At 37.2% G+C, this 15,615-nt stretch overlaps 1 protein-coding gene across 2 annotated transcripts; it reads right to left on the bottom strand.

Moving 5' to 3' along the window:
• Window positions 1-2,581: 2,581 nt before the first annotated feature.
• On the bottom strand, window positions 2,582-15,238 carry lrrc32 (leucine rich repeat containing 32). 2 transcript variants are annotated; one of them, XM_042499417.2, is made up of 4 exons: window positions 14,367-15,238; window positions 14,135-14,237; window positions 8,811-8,904; window positions 2,582-6,441 (listed from the first exon to the last, which is right to left on the bottom strand). In XM_042499417.2, exons 3-4 carry the CDS (start codon window positions 8,898-8,900, stop codon window positions 4,606-4,608), a joined length of 1,926 nt encoding a protein of 641 aa, XP_042355351.2. In that variant the 5' UTR covers window positions 8,901-8,904; window positions 14,135-14,237; window positions 14,367-15,238; the 3' UTR covers window positions 2,582-4,605. The 2 variants fall into 2 exon arrangements, with proteins under 2 accessions (XP_042355351.2, XP_042355350.2); XM_042499416.2 differs by lacking the exons at window positions 14,135-14,237; window positions 14,367-15,238 and adding an exon at window positions 11,725-11,963.
• Window positions 15,239-15,615: the final 377 nt, after the last annotated feature.

The raw sequence follows: 15,615 nt of genomic DNA on the forward strand, positions 1-15,615 counted from the left end.
ATTTGTTTTACTGGCATTGTGTATAATTCTGTGACGTATGATTTCCAATGATGAATCATGCTGTGTTTCTTGTAATACTCCTTTTACCCCATATTACACAATTGACAGGCCACAAAACGCACAGTCAACTTAAATTACACAATTTAAATTTAAAGCACAGGTCTAGTCATTTTTACACATATCTTGTATGTAAGTAATAGTACCAGTGACAGTGTAGAAATACTTTTTTACGAGTGAAGGTACATTAAGGTACAAAACACAAAAAGTTAGTAGTAGTAATAAAAGTAGTGCTTATTATGCTGAATGGATGATTTCAGGATAACGCCTTACCATTATTCATGTGTTCATTGCTTTAACGTTGCAGATGGCAAAAGTGGGGCTTATTTTAACTACTCAATACACTGCTGGCCTGTGAATTTTACAGTTATCATAATCAACAGTAATACATCATATTTTATTACTTGATCATATTTTGTGTTATTGATCTGAATCTAACATGTAATTCAAGTTATCAAATAACTGTAATGGAGTAAAAAGTACAATTCTTGACTCTGAAATGCAGTAAAATAGCAGAAAATGAAAGTATCAGTACCTCAAATGTAAATGTAACGCTACTTAGTTACTTTGTTGGAGAGCACATGTACACAATCACCATCTACATACCTCTGCTACTTGCTTACCTTCATACCGCATGTAAAGTGAACATTATTTGTCTGTGCCTTCATCATTAGTGACATTTAACAGCCATGGCGAGCAAAAAAAAAAAATGCATTTACACTTACCGTAGGTGTGATGTGAGGTAGCTGCTGCCTTCTTACATCAAGGCGCATTTTGATGCGGCATCCGATGAAGTCAAGTTGTTGAGATGAGTGCTGGTCGTTGTAAAAAACAACACGTAGCAAGATGTCACTGGCAGTAAGACTAAATTTATATTCGGCAAACTATAATTGAGGCAAATGTCAAGTAACTTACATGCATGATGAAGGCGCAGATGAGGGAGAATTCGGCATCTGACACCGATATGTTGGTGGTGGTAAAGCCGAGTTTGCTGGGGTTGTTGCTGGCGTGGTGGCGACGTTAAATTGGTAGCTAGTCTCCTGCTGTGCTAGCTTCATTAAGCTAGCCACTTGCTAGCGCGCTTGTTTGTAGTACTTCTTCCTCCTCCAGCCGGGGTTTCTTTAAATATCTTGCTCTGGATGTATCCTCTGACATGATATGTAATTTAGCAGAAATATTTTTTATTATGTATTTTTTCTCACCGCAAAGTCGGATTTTTTCCCAATTTGGTTAAGTCTCCTCAAAGCACTGAGTTGCACAGCGCTATCAAACAACGGCAATGAACGAGATTAGCCCCGCCCACTATGATAATACAGACTTTTGATTGGACCGAAGACAGGAGTGACATCTAAAGAAAACAAATAATATTTACAAACGTTAAAAATACCTATATTTGATTGGACAGGCCTGGGTTGGGCGTTTACTTTAATAAATTGCCAAAACGATTATAATAAAGGCATTCTAATATTTACTGTAGAGTAACTGAAACCACAGATTTCTGAATTTAATTTTTCTTAATTGTTTTCATTTATTTATTTATTTATGGATTTGTTTCATAGTCATAGTTATATATGATGCTCATTTTTCTCTACTGATGTACTTATTTATTTGTTTTTTTAATATTGACTAAAAGGCCATTTCATAGGGAAAAAAGATTAGAATAACGGCACTCTCATATTTACCGTTGACAAACTGGAACTACATGTTAATAGGTTTTTTTGTTTTCATTTTTTTAAATCATTAGGCTATTATTTATTTGTGTATTTATTTATTTGTTTGTTTTTTCATGGGTATATTTATTTATTTCCTACTCATATTTATTCATTGATGTATGAATTTATTTGTTTATTTAATATTGACTAAAATGGCATTTCATAGGCAGGGGGCTTTTTCCGTACAAAATGACTTAAGCTTTTATTGTAATATGAATATTTTAATTATATTTTACATTCCTAAGGGCATGCTGCATAATGTTTCTCAGTTTTTAAGATTTTAATAGTACTGAAATAGTACTTATATATTTGATGGCTAATTTTGCATCAGGTAAAAATGATACAGAATTAAATAACATATAGTCTAAAATGTGAATATCTAATTATTCAAGGCAGACAAAAGTTTTGTTCAATAATCAAGAGACAAATATTAGACAATTGCAAATATTTTAATCTCATGTCATTAAGTGCTGTTAAGTCATAAACATCCTTAAATTCTTTGGCTGAGTTTATTATATTTTGTTAATAGCCTAATTATCATTTACTCACAGTGTGCAAAATTTGGAGAAATAGGTTTTAAATAGATTTCTTTCAGAAAGTTAGATGAGAGGATTGGTGTGAGTAGCATCAATGTTTTAACCTCGCGCTCTGCAAGAAGCACAGCTATATATATTATTGTATGAAGTGAAATGTTACCATAATAGTGTCTTACTTGAAGGAACCAGCCAAACCTGCCTCAAAACTCTAAACATTATAAATATATACAGAGAGAAATACTGTTTTTGTTACAAAAATAATGTCTCACACAATGATTTAGTGTAGAAAATGGCCTTCATTTGGTACAAAACATTGCTTACATTAAGTTACAAAATAACATCACAGGATGAGAAAAGTTACATATCCGCTTGACTCATAGATGATAATAATAATAATAATAATAATAATAATAATAATAATACATTTAAGATCAAGCACATTAAAACTGTATGAAACTGTGAATCCCAGTGTAGCCCACCACAATACAGCGCTGGATTTTATGTTAATGTATTTAACTTAAAATATACAGTATGTATATTATACTTGTATATTAGAGTATCACGGTTAATAATTTCAGTGCTTAGTCAACCTTCATCTATTCATGACAGATTAATAGATATTGTGTCAAAGGGTAGCACCACAGGCCTGGGATCAATACAGAAAACACACTGTTTAAAATGTCCAGCTTAGTTTTCATAACAATAAAATTATCCTTAGTGTTAACAGTCACAGATAAAATCACACCAACACGAGGAAATATAAAGTGCAAACTACATAAAGGGTAAGGGGACGTCTCGGGTTGCTTTCAGACAACCTACTTCATCTTATCACACTTCATCATTCGTGAAAGAGCATTTTGTTTCATGACCTTTTGTAGTGTTTGTGTTTCTTTATTTTTAGCTTAAAGGAAAATTCCACTCTCAGATACTCTTACACTGAACGTCACAGAGTGAAGACATCTGACTTTGTTCCAGTGTCGACACTCTTAACTAAATCTGATTTATCTTTCTGTCTCACTCTCTGATTCATCTTCAGGAACCCCTGATTCAACCTTTAAAAGGACAGTTCCCCCTAAAATTACAAATACATTTTTCCTCTAAGCTGTCCCTTTAAAGGAACAGTCAAATATATATATAGAAAATATGCTTATTTTCTTTCTTGTGGAAAGTTCAAGCTTCTCATCTTTCAGCAAGAAAATGAATAGCACATTTCCCAAGCAGTCAGTCTATCCCTTTTGCATTTTATGGTTGTATTCCAGTCTGATCAGTAAAGGTTACCATCAGTGGAGAAAATGGTCAACAGTGTTAAGTGTTTTAGTGTGGATTTATCCTTTTACATTCAATAAAGTTATGCTGGTTAGCATGTGGCTTCATAAATAATCAGGAAACACCCAGCCCAGTCGATAGAGTACATTTCTGCCAACCATGAATAACATTTGCACATTTCATGAAAACATTTTTAAAGTGACGCATTATTTAAGCTGACTTGTGGAGGTGATATTGGATGGCATGTGACCTAGGCGAGACGCCTGCTAAGCTTTGGACCTCTGCAGACCACTGTGCAAACCCAACAGCACCAGATGTTTTTTGGCAACCTTTTGCAGCATCTCTCAATGGTGTTTGAGTCACTTTGCCCATTTGTTTTTCACTGACACGTCACAGCGTTTTTCAGCAGCTTTTGCGTCACTAAAGCTGAGTTTTTTTAAAGCCAAAATATGATTATGATTTAGGCCGAATGTGATTTTTGTGCCGAACCCTAACCACACCTTTACCACAACAATTAAAGTTTTAATATATCCGCTAAAAATGATCTAATAATGTAACAAATCCATGGTTTGCAAAAGGGTACAATATGAACATTTTTCTTTAGCCGAATGGCTCTAAAATTGCAGTTCCTGGAAAAACCACTAGATCCTGACTGCAAGACGCTTTCTGACGTCCTTTTAAAAAGTCCAAACTTCTCTTTTGAAATATATGGAGGAAATATTTTCCACAAGAAGTGCTGGTTTCAATAGTTTGTCTTTTGTTATGCCTTCATTTAAAAGATATTATGGCACATGTATTTGTGATTTACAGGTGCCATTGTGGTTGCTTCTTGCGTGTCCCATCTCAGCCTCACCAAGGCTTCTTCCCCTTTCACCCAAATTTGGATTTATTCACTCCAGTAGCAGAGGTGCTAAACCCAAATCAGGGGTAAAAATTGTCCCTTTGGAGGACTTTGGGTGACATTACATTCATGTGTTTCTATTGTCTCTAGTCACCAACAAAGTCCTAAATATGAATTCCTTCATGGCTTCACATTATGCGTTAAAGCTGCGGTTGGGTTTCCGTTTCCTCAAGTGGCAACATTTAACCAGCAGCCCCAGCACGATCATCGCAGCTAACGCTATCACTACTAAAGCAATAATATAGTTCTGGACACCTGGTCTGTGACACATTTCCTTGGTCACCTTCTCGATGTTGACTGGTTCTGAGTACTCCTCGTGAACGCAGGTTACCGTCTCGATGTCCGGCACGACCACGGCGGAGTGCTGGACCATGTGGAGGAAGTCGAGGTTGCTGCAGCAGCTCAGAGGGTTGGAGCCCATGTAGAGAGTTTTTAGTGAGCGCTCCAGAGCGAGCATGGTGCGGTACTCCAGGGTGACCAGGTTGTTGTGCTGCAGGTTTAGTGACTCGATTGAGGAGTCTTTGTTCCACATCGGCAGGGTGGTCAGCTGGTTGGTGGACAGGTCTATGTGTTTGAGACTCGTCAGTGAGGACAGGTCTGTGTTTAAACTGGAAATGTTGTTCTCCCTCAATAGGAGGTGGACCAGGGAATGCTCCAGACCAGAGAGGGAGTCTTTGTCCATGTCTACGCCTGGATTCAGGGACAAGTCGAGTAACGTCAGAGGAGTGTTTGCAAACAAGTTTGCAGGAAGAGTCTGCAGATTGTTTTCAGACAGGTTCAGGAACTGCAAGTTGCTTATGGAGGAAAAGGAAACACAACCTGGAGAATCCTGGTGGTTTTGGTCCGAGGAGCAGATTTGCAGATTATTCTGCTGGAGCTGCAGGTGGTTGATGTTCGGAAGTCTTTGAAATATTTGATGGTCCAGGGTCGTGAGGTCGTTTCCGTGTAAGAGGAGCTTTTCCAGCGATGGCAGAGTGTTTTCCCCAAACTTTAGGCTCTGCAGCGTATTATAGCTGAGGTTGATAATCTTCACCGTCTGCAGAAGGCCTTCATTAGTGATAGAAAATGAGCTGATACAGTTATTGCTCACATTTAGGACCTCGAGTGATGCCATACAGTAAAAAAACGACTCTGGTATGCTTTTTAGTTGGTTGTAACTCATGTCCAGGTATCTCAGGTGATAGAAAAAAACTTTTGTTTCAGGACTTCCTGTGACATTCAGGCTCTGAAGCTGGTTTCGTGAAACATCCAAATATTCAAGCACGTTGTTTCTGGGGAGAAGCGGGAAATAAGGCATTTTGTTTTCACTCAGATCAAGAAGCACTAGTTTATAAGAATGTGTTGATGTTATGCTTTGGAAAAGCTCCATGCTATTCTTGCTGAGATTGAGCACTTTTAAATTACAAAGATTGAAATCTGTGATGCACGTGATCGAGTTCTTGGAAAGATCGAGTTCAGTCAGATGACTCAAGGAGTCAAAAGCTCCATCTTCAATTTCCAGGATGACGTTATTGTGGAGGCTGATTTTCCTCAGTGACGAGGACCCACTGAAGGTATTTTGTGCTATTTTGGTGATGCTGTTGCTGTTTAGAGAAAGGTTTGCCAGCGACGGAGAGTCAGCCAGGAAATAGTCGGACATCCCCGTGTACAGCCCGTTGCTTGAAAGATCAAGTGACTCTACAGCTGTAAGAGGCCCAATGTTGATTTTGGAAAGAGCGAAAACATTCAGATGATTCCTGGACAGATCCAGGACTTTCAGATCAGTCATGTCTTTGAAGAGCCCCGGTTGGATGAAGTGGATCTTGTTAGAGTGAAGGTTCAGGTGGTGGAAGCCTGTGTGGTACGCAAGAGTTTCCTGGGTGAGGTTCTGCACCTGGTTGCGAGAAAGGTCCAGCATTTGGACGCCACGAGGAAGATTGACCGGGGCGCTTCTGAGGCTTAGATCGCTGCAAAACACATCCATCTGGACCTACGGACAAAAGACAAACACACAAGTCTGATTATGTCGGCACGCTGCCAGATCGCCTGACCATGACACAATACAGGCCAAATGTTTGAAGAGAATGCAGAAGGTTTTATGAGGCGGTGTGTCTACAGCATGTTCTTGGCAGCGACAGTCCGCTGTGGTTTTGAATTTTTACAATGCCTATTTCTCTTTCAATTAATCCAAAAAGTTAACTGCTATTTAACGACTTGACCTCAAGTTCTTCAACCAACAAACAGCCTCAAAAGAACCATTGTTCAGTTTAAAGACAATACACCTCACATATCTATTACCAGTTTTCGTCATCCTCTCTCCCTTTCCTCTTAATAGATTCAAATATTTAAGCTATTAAGTGTCGTTTATAATTGAAACCATATGGCCAGAGACCCCCCCCCCCCCGTCCGAAAACAGCTCATAAAACTGTCTCCTTCTCCGTTTTCTCTCCGAGGCAGAGCTACATTTAGCTTCTTGGCATATTTGTGGTATCCTGAAAGCGGCCAGCCCCGACAAACAAACACATTGATTTATTGTCTTTAACTACCGGAGGGCAAAACATGGTGCGTCTGTTGTCAGGCGCTGAGGAACAAATCTGGCATGTTTTAAAGGATTTACAGGACCATCATTAAAGATCATCTTTTCTCTGACGTCCAGTGTTATCAGTGATGATAGACATGCTGCTTACATTCCTAAGAGCTCTGAAGTCAAACCTTTGAGTTTATAACATCTGATGTGTGTGTGTGTGTGTGTGTGTGTGTGTGTGTGAGAGAGAGAGAGATAAATATTTTCTTGTATATTGTACTTAAATACAATTTTGAGGTACTTGTATATCTCTTGAGTATTTAAATGTTTTGCTATTTTCTATTTGTATTTCATTTTAGTGGGAATTCATTAATTAATAACTCTATTTACTTTGCAGATTAATAATAAAATGTTTATGTTTCAAGTCTGAAACAGTCCGGGATAGATGTGATGTCACAACTTCACGGAAATCCTGCTCAGTTTCTGAATACACACTGTGGGCATTTCTCTGTAGACTGGGCATTTTTATACTTTCACAGTATTTATACACAATTATACCTGATTTGTATTAAAACAGACATGGAAATCTGACTTTTACATTATAGGACCTTTAAGTAAAAGTGCAAAACGAAGAGAGAATTTTATGTTAATTTTAAAAAATAAAAAAGGTGACCTGGTGGGGGGTTTTTTTCATGTCACATCAGTGCATCTTTTGTTCTGACTGCTGTTCATTTGTAAAACTTGGATGCCCAGAAAGTTTGTCACACAGCTCTGACAACTGCTAATCAATGAGCTATCATCACTCACTATAGCTGGCACAAAAATGTCCTTTTTTAACCTTTTTCTTAAATAATTAATTGCTTGTTACTCATGTTTTGACATGATAAAAATAAGCAATTAAATGGAACTGATAAGACTTCTTCTTACACACATTAAAAATAATTTATTTCCTCAACTGTTGTACTTAGACAAAATTTTGAAGTACTATTATTTCCTTTTGTATTCAGTTTTGGAGGGAAATGTTGTTCTTTATTTATTTGACAGCTATGGTCACAAGTTATATTTCCGATTTAAGAACATGGAAATAAGTTGTGTGATAGATGGGGACTGACATCCCAGACACAGAATACACAGTTACATCTGAGTCTGTGATCAGCATTGGTGACACCAAACATCACTGAATATATTTTTTCTGTCACTAGCTGCTCCACACTCAGCAGAGACTCCATTAAATTTATTTAAAACTCTTCTATGTATTTACTGGTCTTTCCTGGGAATGGAAAAGCTTAAGCACACAGGAAGTGATGCTTACATTTCTAGTTTATTACATAATTAGAACAAGAGCTGTTCTGTTGGCAATCTGCATGACAAGCCAAAAACTTAAACATGATTCACCATAAACTCAAAGGAAAAGAAGTCACTGTCTACTGTACACGCTGACACACTTGACTGATAACTGACCTCTGCAACATTTCCAGTGAAGCCAAATAATGTTTCTCTGTCCAAATATTGAAGCCTGCAGGTCTGACGGCAGCAAAGTTCAAGAGCTAAAACTAATAAACCAGCGCTGCTCAGGTCAAAAGCTTTTAAATAAACCGTCTGCCTGGAGATAATCTGAAAATACCTCAAGCACCTGATGGATTAGGTGCCTCATCTCAGTTGCCGTGGGCAACCCATAGAAATAAACTAAAAACAGATGAACACATAGTCGGTATTTATTTAACTAGAAATGTGAGGAATGTGCCTTAAGATGCCATAAAACTGAAAAAAAAATCAGAATTTAAATGCTGTTGAACCACTAGCAGAAAGATGTGTGTGTGTCAGGTTTTACTTACAACTTGACATGGAAGGAGGTGGCGGGGAGGACGTACAGATGCCGCCACACAGCTGACCAACAGCGGGAAGAGCAGCTGGAGGGCGGCCATGGTGCTGCAGCGGGGAGAGTCCAGATCACTCGTTAGAAACACATGAATGCAGGAAGCAAGCTGTAGGTGATATGAGTCGAAAAGGGAAGGAAGAAGGAGGTAGCGCTACCTACTGTGTAACATGACAGTGCTATTTATGCCCTGAGATACAAAAGGGGCTTTTTGTTACTTGTGCACTTTGACATTTCTCTTACATACCGTACTACATGCTGTATTTTGCTAAAGAACTGGTAGAACTGAGAGCAAATGACTAAGGCATTCTGCTTTCCGTCAGTTCTGTGTAAATGTAATCAACTGTTATGTAGGTTATTGTTCTGAAACAGAGAAAAGTGGAGATTGTTTTGTTATGCCTCGGTGAGTCATCTTTTACAAGACACAAGTACTGAGCCTTGTTATTTTGCGGAAACTTGCTTACATATTTCCTGATAGGTTCCCCTGCACAAAACAAAACAACATGTTTTATAGGGTCTCTTGCAGGTTAGACAGTGTGGGAGTAATTAATATCGCAGTAATGGTAAGTACCCAAGGGTGTGATACGGGACATGGAAATTTAGGTGACAGAAATGGTTAAAAAAAAAACACCCAGTTGAGGTTTTAAATTAGATAAAGCTCTAAAAACTCAAATACTGTTCATCACAGTGTTAAAATGTAGCTTGTTTCATGTAAAATCTTCATGTAAGAGCTGCACAAAGCCACACATTAACTAGAGGAATCTGTGTGAGAGAAATATTCATGACAGTGCTCTCATGTGATGTCTGTGAGTGTTCGTAGCTGCATAAAATACAGACACATCATTCATCTGGTGCTACTGGAAAGCATTTGGATTTCTTGGTAATTGACCAATTTGTTCAACAAGCACTAAAAGCAGATCAGACAGCTGCATGACCTCTTTTCAAGCGGAAAGTTGAATACACAAAGTTTATACCACAAGTTACAACATTATAATCTGATATGAAAACATGTGGCTGTTAATCAGCAGCCAGAAAGATCAAAACTCTCTATCTTGAGCAAGAAATGGACTGCCATTACTTTGCTTAAGCAAACTTTGAGGTTTACGTGAGTATTTCTTTCTTTAAGCCACTTTATTCTTCCAATCTATTACTTTTCAGAGGGAAAAAACACTACCTTTTTTTTGACAAATTGTTAATGGTTGTTTATCAGACTTTGACTGGGATGAGTTATAATCCAAATGCATCTCTTTGTTCTTTGCCATTCATCCTTTAGTCTTAATCAACATACGCTGTTGTTTGCAGACTTAACAGCTGCAATTAAGACAGTTTTGAGTCTGTTTTTGCAGTCATGCTGGATACAGCTAAGTTGAATCAGGATGCCCTTGATGCTTTCATCTCAGCTGCCAGCAACTGTTTTTGTATGTTTGGTAATTGTATTTGTCCATATATTTGAACATATTGTTTCTATGAAGTTAATTAACATTTGATCACAAAAACCCTGAAAAAATACCTAATAATCTTAAATAATCGCTTGACACTTTAGATGTCTATGAGTTGTAAGCAGTTCCACCAAGGTGACATTTCTCACTTCAAGCTTATCACATGGTTTTATATGAATAACATTTGAGTCCAAAAGAAATGTAAGTTTCCAAAACTTCCCCCCAAAAGTAAGAATGAATGAAAAGCCCAAAAAGTGAACAAAAATTTCTGAAGCAGAACTTATTTTCTTCTTTTTTTCATTTCCCATTAATCAGCTCGCGACCCCTCAGATTTATCTTGTGACCCTTTGGAGGGGCCCAACCCCTATGTTGGAAACTACTGGACTAAACTAGCTAAATGTATATTAATCAGTTAAAACTAGCTCCACCTCGAGTAGTTACAACAGTAATATGTTTGTTACACAATGAGGCACGTCTAATATTGTAATTAGTCATAATATAACACTCACAATGGACAATTTTAGGCATTTTTATTTTTTAACTGCTTTAAGTACATTTTCCTGATAATACTTGTTTGTTTTTACTCTTTACTTTTTTAAAACTTGAAGCTGGAGGAGCAGGAATACTGTGAGTTTTTTAAGCCAAGACAATCTCATATTTTATCGCAATCCATAGACTATTTTCAAAGTAAAATATCTTGTGTAATAGTATTTAGCATAGTAGCATTTACACATGGCATCAATTCACATCAAGCACAGAACTCTCTATACTTTTCCTGCCTTTTAACCCTTTGAAACCAGGATCATCAGTATTTAAACCTGTGAAATCTGACCAGATTAGTCTGCTTTCTTTAGAAAACATGGAAAAAGGCAATGAGCAAGTTGGCATGAACTGTTTTGCAAATGGAAAGAAATAAACAGATATGGAGAATTTATTTTTAAGCTAGAAGAAATGTCCAAAAAACTATTATCGTAGTTTCACAATTATTTTACTGGACTTCCTTGTTGGTGTTTTTGTTTGTTTATTTTGTTTTGGGGTTTTTTAAACTTTATTTTTCAGTTTTTTCCCCCTAAATTTTAAGTCATTTTCTTTTCTTTTCTGCTAATTGCTAATATATAGGCCATTTATATATCTATATATTCAAAACAAATTATTCACTTAAATAGAAGCATCAATAACACAATGTTAATATACAGAAATATGAACTCATCATATATTTTAGTGTAAAATCTCTTCTGTAAAATGATACGATTTACTTTTACTGTGGTTGGAATTTGAATGCAAAACTTTTAGTATTTTTGCATCGATACTTTTACTTAAATAAATAATCTGAATACTTCTTCCACCACTGCATGCACACATCTGCTCCCAACAGAAACTATGTAACAACAACATGCGTGAACTTTTTTTTTACTTTTTAGAGAAGACATTTACCTCACTTTCAGCTGATGACTAGTCTTCAAAGTGCCTCCTGACCATGTTGATTTCACATCCTCAGCGCGCACACCCACCCACTCACAGATCGATAGTAACCAAGCAAACGCCACAAGCCAAAAAGCTCCTCTCAGCTGACTCTTCCCTCCACATTGCACGACTCCGGCTGCTGTCCAGCCATCACATCCTGTGAGAATATCCTGCATCGCTCGGCCCTCTTCCCCCCTCCCACTGTTCTCAGGGAAATGCCTTATAAGGGGGTTGGGAAGTCCAGTTTTATGCTCCACTTCAAGGAGAAACAACCTCCATAACCCCCCCCTCTAAAAAAAAATCTCTATTAATCTGAAGGTCTCTTTAGAAATAGTTTGGATGTTCTCACACACTAATCTCTGCTTGGAATTTGGAGCATTTTAGAAGCTAAGAGTTCAAAGTTTTTCACATGTTTATCTTTTGCTTTAAAAGCAACCTTTTATGGATAAACGAAGAGAGAGATCTCCACCCAGAGAGAACAGAAACATCACTGGCAGTTATTGATGGATTTATAAGAATCTGTCGGACACGTGTGGGTGTGTTGAAAAATCACACATCCTTTTTGAGACTGTGGGAGTGAGTCTGGTTTGTCATGTGGCTTTCCTTTGGTTGGCCAAACTGTAAACAAACATTGTAATTATAATGAGTAAGGCCAGTTTACATATACAGACAATTAGCTTTAAATGACTGTACGACTGTGTCTGAATGTCTCGACCAGCTGGGAAAGTGAATGAGAAAAACTTTCTACTCTGTCCAATTGCTCTTGAGCAAGGCACTGAACCTCTGACTGCCTCAGTGGAGCTGCTCAGTGGTCGACTACAGGGGTTGACTGATATTGGTTTTTTAGGGCTGATACCGATATGGATTATCAGTACTTACTGAGACTGATAACCAGTGTTTGGAACCGATATGCATTTTCAATAAAAATGAAAATATTTCTGACTACATTTAAAATTTGGAATATGGAGGAGGAGTTAAAATCTGGTTTATGGCATCATCTCACATGGAGCATGGAGCTTTTCATACTTTTTCTGCATCTTAACTGCTGATTTCTGTCCATCATTACACTGTGAAATCCATCTTCAAAGCATCAACTTTCCATCAGTTTTTAAATGGTTTATTTAGCATGCAGACAGCATGAATATCATACACTTTTTTTAAGGTCGTATTAATGTATAAATGTGCTCACAGCCAGGGGCGTGCCTAAATAATGTGATGGGCTGAGATGAGCAACATATGTGGGAAGCATGTGGAGATTTTTATTCAGGGCATTTGTTGTTAATTATTTGCACAACTTAAAAAGACTCACCACATAATTTTGGCAACAACATCATATGACAAACGTCATAGGGCATCGCTTTGTGCCACATACCATCATGTTGGTTTTTTATGTTTTTTCACAATTTGGTCTAACTGTTATGATTTTCAGCTTTGTCTTTCACAACAGCAAAAAAAAAGCTTCTTTTTTTCTCCAGAGGGGCAGCTCAGTGTTTAGTAATTCTGTCGATCACTGGGTATGATCTCCCAAGTAGCATTACCACAGTGAAAAAATAATGTGTTTCTCATCTTTTCCCGTTGCAAGCTGGTGTACTGTATGCAAAATGTTCGCAACAAGTGGTGGAAGATGTATTTACATATTTTAATTAAGAAAAAAAAGTAAAATCACTCAGACCACTGTGGGGAAGTAATATAAAAATATACTGAACTTAAGGTAAAGCGATCTGTCCCTGTTGATATAACATATTATTATTAATTATGTGGAGGTAACATATCACTGTTGTAGTTGTTCAAGATGGAGTTGATTTTAATTTATTTATTTAATTTACCCACCAAAAAAAACATTGCAATAAAGAATAAGAGGATAGTGAGGTCTGTGTATGATTGAAAGCTCCGGTGAAAGCAAGTAAGCAGACCTTGAGTTGGGATTGTTATAATTGCCAATTTAAAAAAAAAATGAACCTATATTTCTATTCTGTTCTATTGTAAGATGATGACACATGCAAGAACAGATCCATCTCCATGAAAAATGTGCAAACTTCAGCTGCTGTGAAGACAGTATGATGCGGTTGAAAGCCCAAGAAAAAGCTAGTAAGTGGGTCTTGAGTTTGGGACTGTTTTGTCAAAGAAATGTTACCCCAGTCAAGAATTAACTTTAAAAAATTTAAATCAAATTGGGCTAAATAAGGAAAGTGACTGCTGTCTGTAGCTGTCAAATAAATAAAAATACAGTTTCACTGTTAAATTAAGTGGAGATAACAGTACCTCAAAAAGTACAACACTTGAGTAAATGTACATGTATCACCCCAGCTGACATGCGTGTGAAAATAAATAAAAAATAATTTAAAAAAAATGTAAACAGGTGTAGGAGAAGTCATCTTACCTGGTCTGTTCTTTTGAAGTGTCTCATACATCAGTCTCAGGTTTGGTTTCACATTCACCATCCTTTCATCCTTCATTATGTTTTATCACTGGTGTCATGTGTTCTGCACACACAAACACACACACACACACACACACACACACACACACACACACACACACAGCCTCATATTACAAACAAAACACATCACATGATGTACACCTTCCTTGGGGGATTGTCCCCATTTGTTTACCGGGATTCCCAGACTTTTTTGTTTCCCTTTCCAGGCAGCTCATCGTCTCCATCACTGATGGGTGTGTGAAGAGACGTGTTTTTTTCAGGGAACTGTTTCCTGGAGTCAGACGGTGAGATCAGTGGGATGTTAATCCAACACATTAATCAGTAATGCAACAATAGAGACGAGGAAGGGGTGTAGATAAAATATTTGAGTGCTCAGTCAGATCAATCCTGCCTCCTGCTGCTCACACTCAGATAATGCAACTTCTGTTTTCTGACTTTGTTTACAGTAATTTGCCTCACTGCAGTAGAGGAAAGTAACTATAACTAAACTGCATTTACTTAATGTAATGTTACTTTATACTTCTCCTCTACAGCAATCCAATTTGAAGGCCAATATTGTACGTTTTACTTAATGTTAAACATAGTTTGATTATTAATCAAATATATCAATTAACTATGAATAATTAAGTATTATTACAGATTTAACTACTTAGCAATATATAATGTAGTTAAAATCAGCCTCATATTTACCAGCTGCAGCATTACAGCGATGAACACATTAGTGTTGCAATAATATTTTGATGCTGATGTTAAAGTTTTACTAGGTGGTGGAATTACTTGATAAAACAGACGTCAAAGTTTTCCTTTGGCGACATATTACGCCGCTGAAAAAAAGCAATAGATACACAATATATTGCAATATTTGTTATTGCAATACTCAGCACATCGCAAAATGTTTAGAATTGCAGTAATATTCTATTGCGACTCAAATATTATGATAATATTGCACCGTGATTATAACTGATGTTTAAATAATTTGTTTAAATTCAATTCAATGGGTGCTCTGTGCATGTGTGTGTGTGTGTGTGTGTGTGTGTGTGTGTGTAGCTGTACTTGAATTGAAGGCAGTGGGGGTTACTGGTGCTGGTGGGGGAAACAGCTGGGAAACGTTCCTGTAAAACATAAAAGACAACACATAGGAAGTGAAAGTTCACACTTTTGTGCTGTACAATAAAACAGTCTGAGTGGCTTTAGGATGAGCTTTAGTGGTCTAAAGGATTTATACCATTTACTCACAAGGTTCCCAGTTTGAGACCATTGATCCGCATCATGTCCTCTCGGTCTGCCGGCATGCAAACCTACATAAGTGAATAAAATCCCCAAAAAGTTAAATTTCCATCAATTTGTCTGCGCTTTTCAACATGATATGAGATAGTATAAATATAATCCCCTATAGTACATTATATTTAAGAATCCGTATG

This window comes from Plectropomus leopardus, chromosome 15 (assembly GCF_026936395.1).
Source record: "Plectropomus leopardus strain MGB_pleo_1.0 chromosome 15, ASM2693639v1, whole genome shotgun sequence".
Classification (NCBI taxonomy): Eukaryota; Metazoa; Chordata; class Actinopteri; order Perciformes; family Serranidae; genus Plectropomus; species Plectropomus leopardus.

Bases quoted from the DNA above. Each gene is read 5' to 3' on its own strand.
- lrrc32 (XM_042499416.2), bottom strand. From the start codon at position 11,930: ATGCAGGATATTCTCACAGGATGTGATGGCTGGACAGCAGCCGGAGTC. The intron at 8,905-11,724 runs GTAAATGTCTTC...TCCCCGCTGCAG, and splicing joins AGTCATCAGCTGAAAGTGAG to CACCATGGCCGCCCTCCAGC. The intron at 6,442-8,810 runs GTAAGTAAAACC...TTTTGTCCGTAG, and splicing joins ACCTCCTTCCATGTCAAGTT to GTCCAGATGGATGTGTTTTG.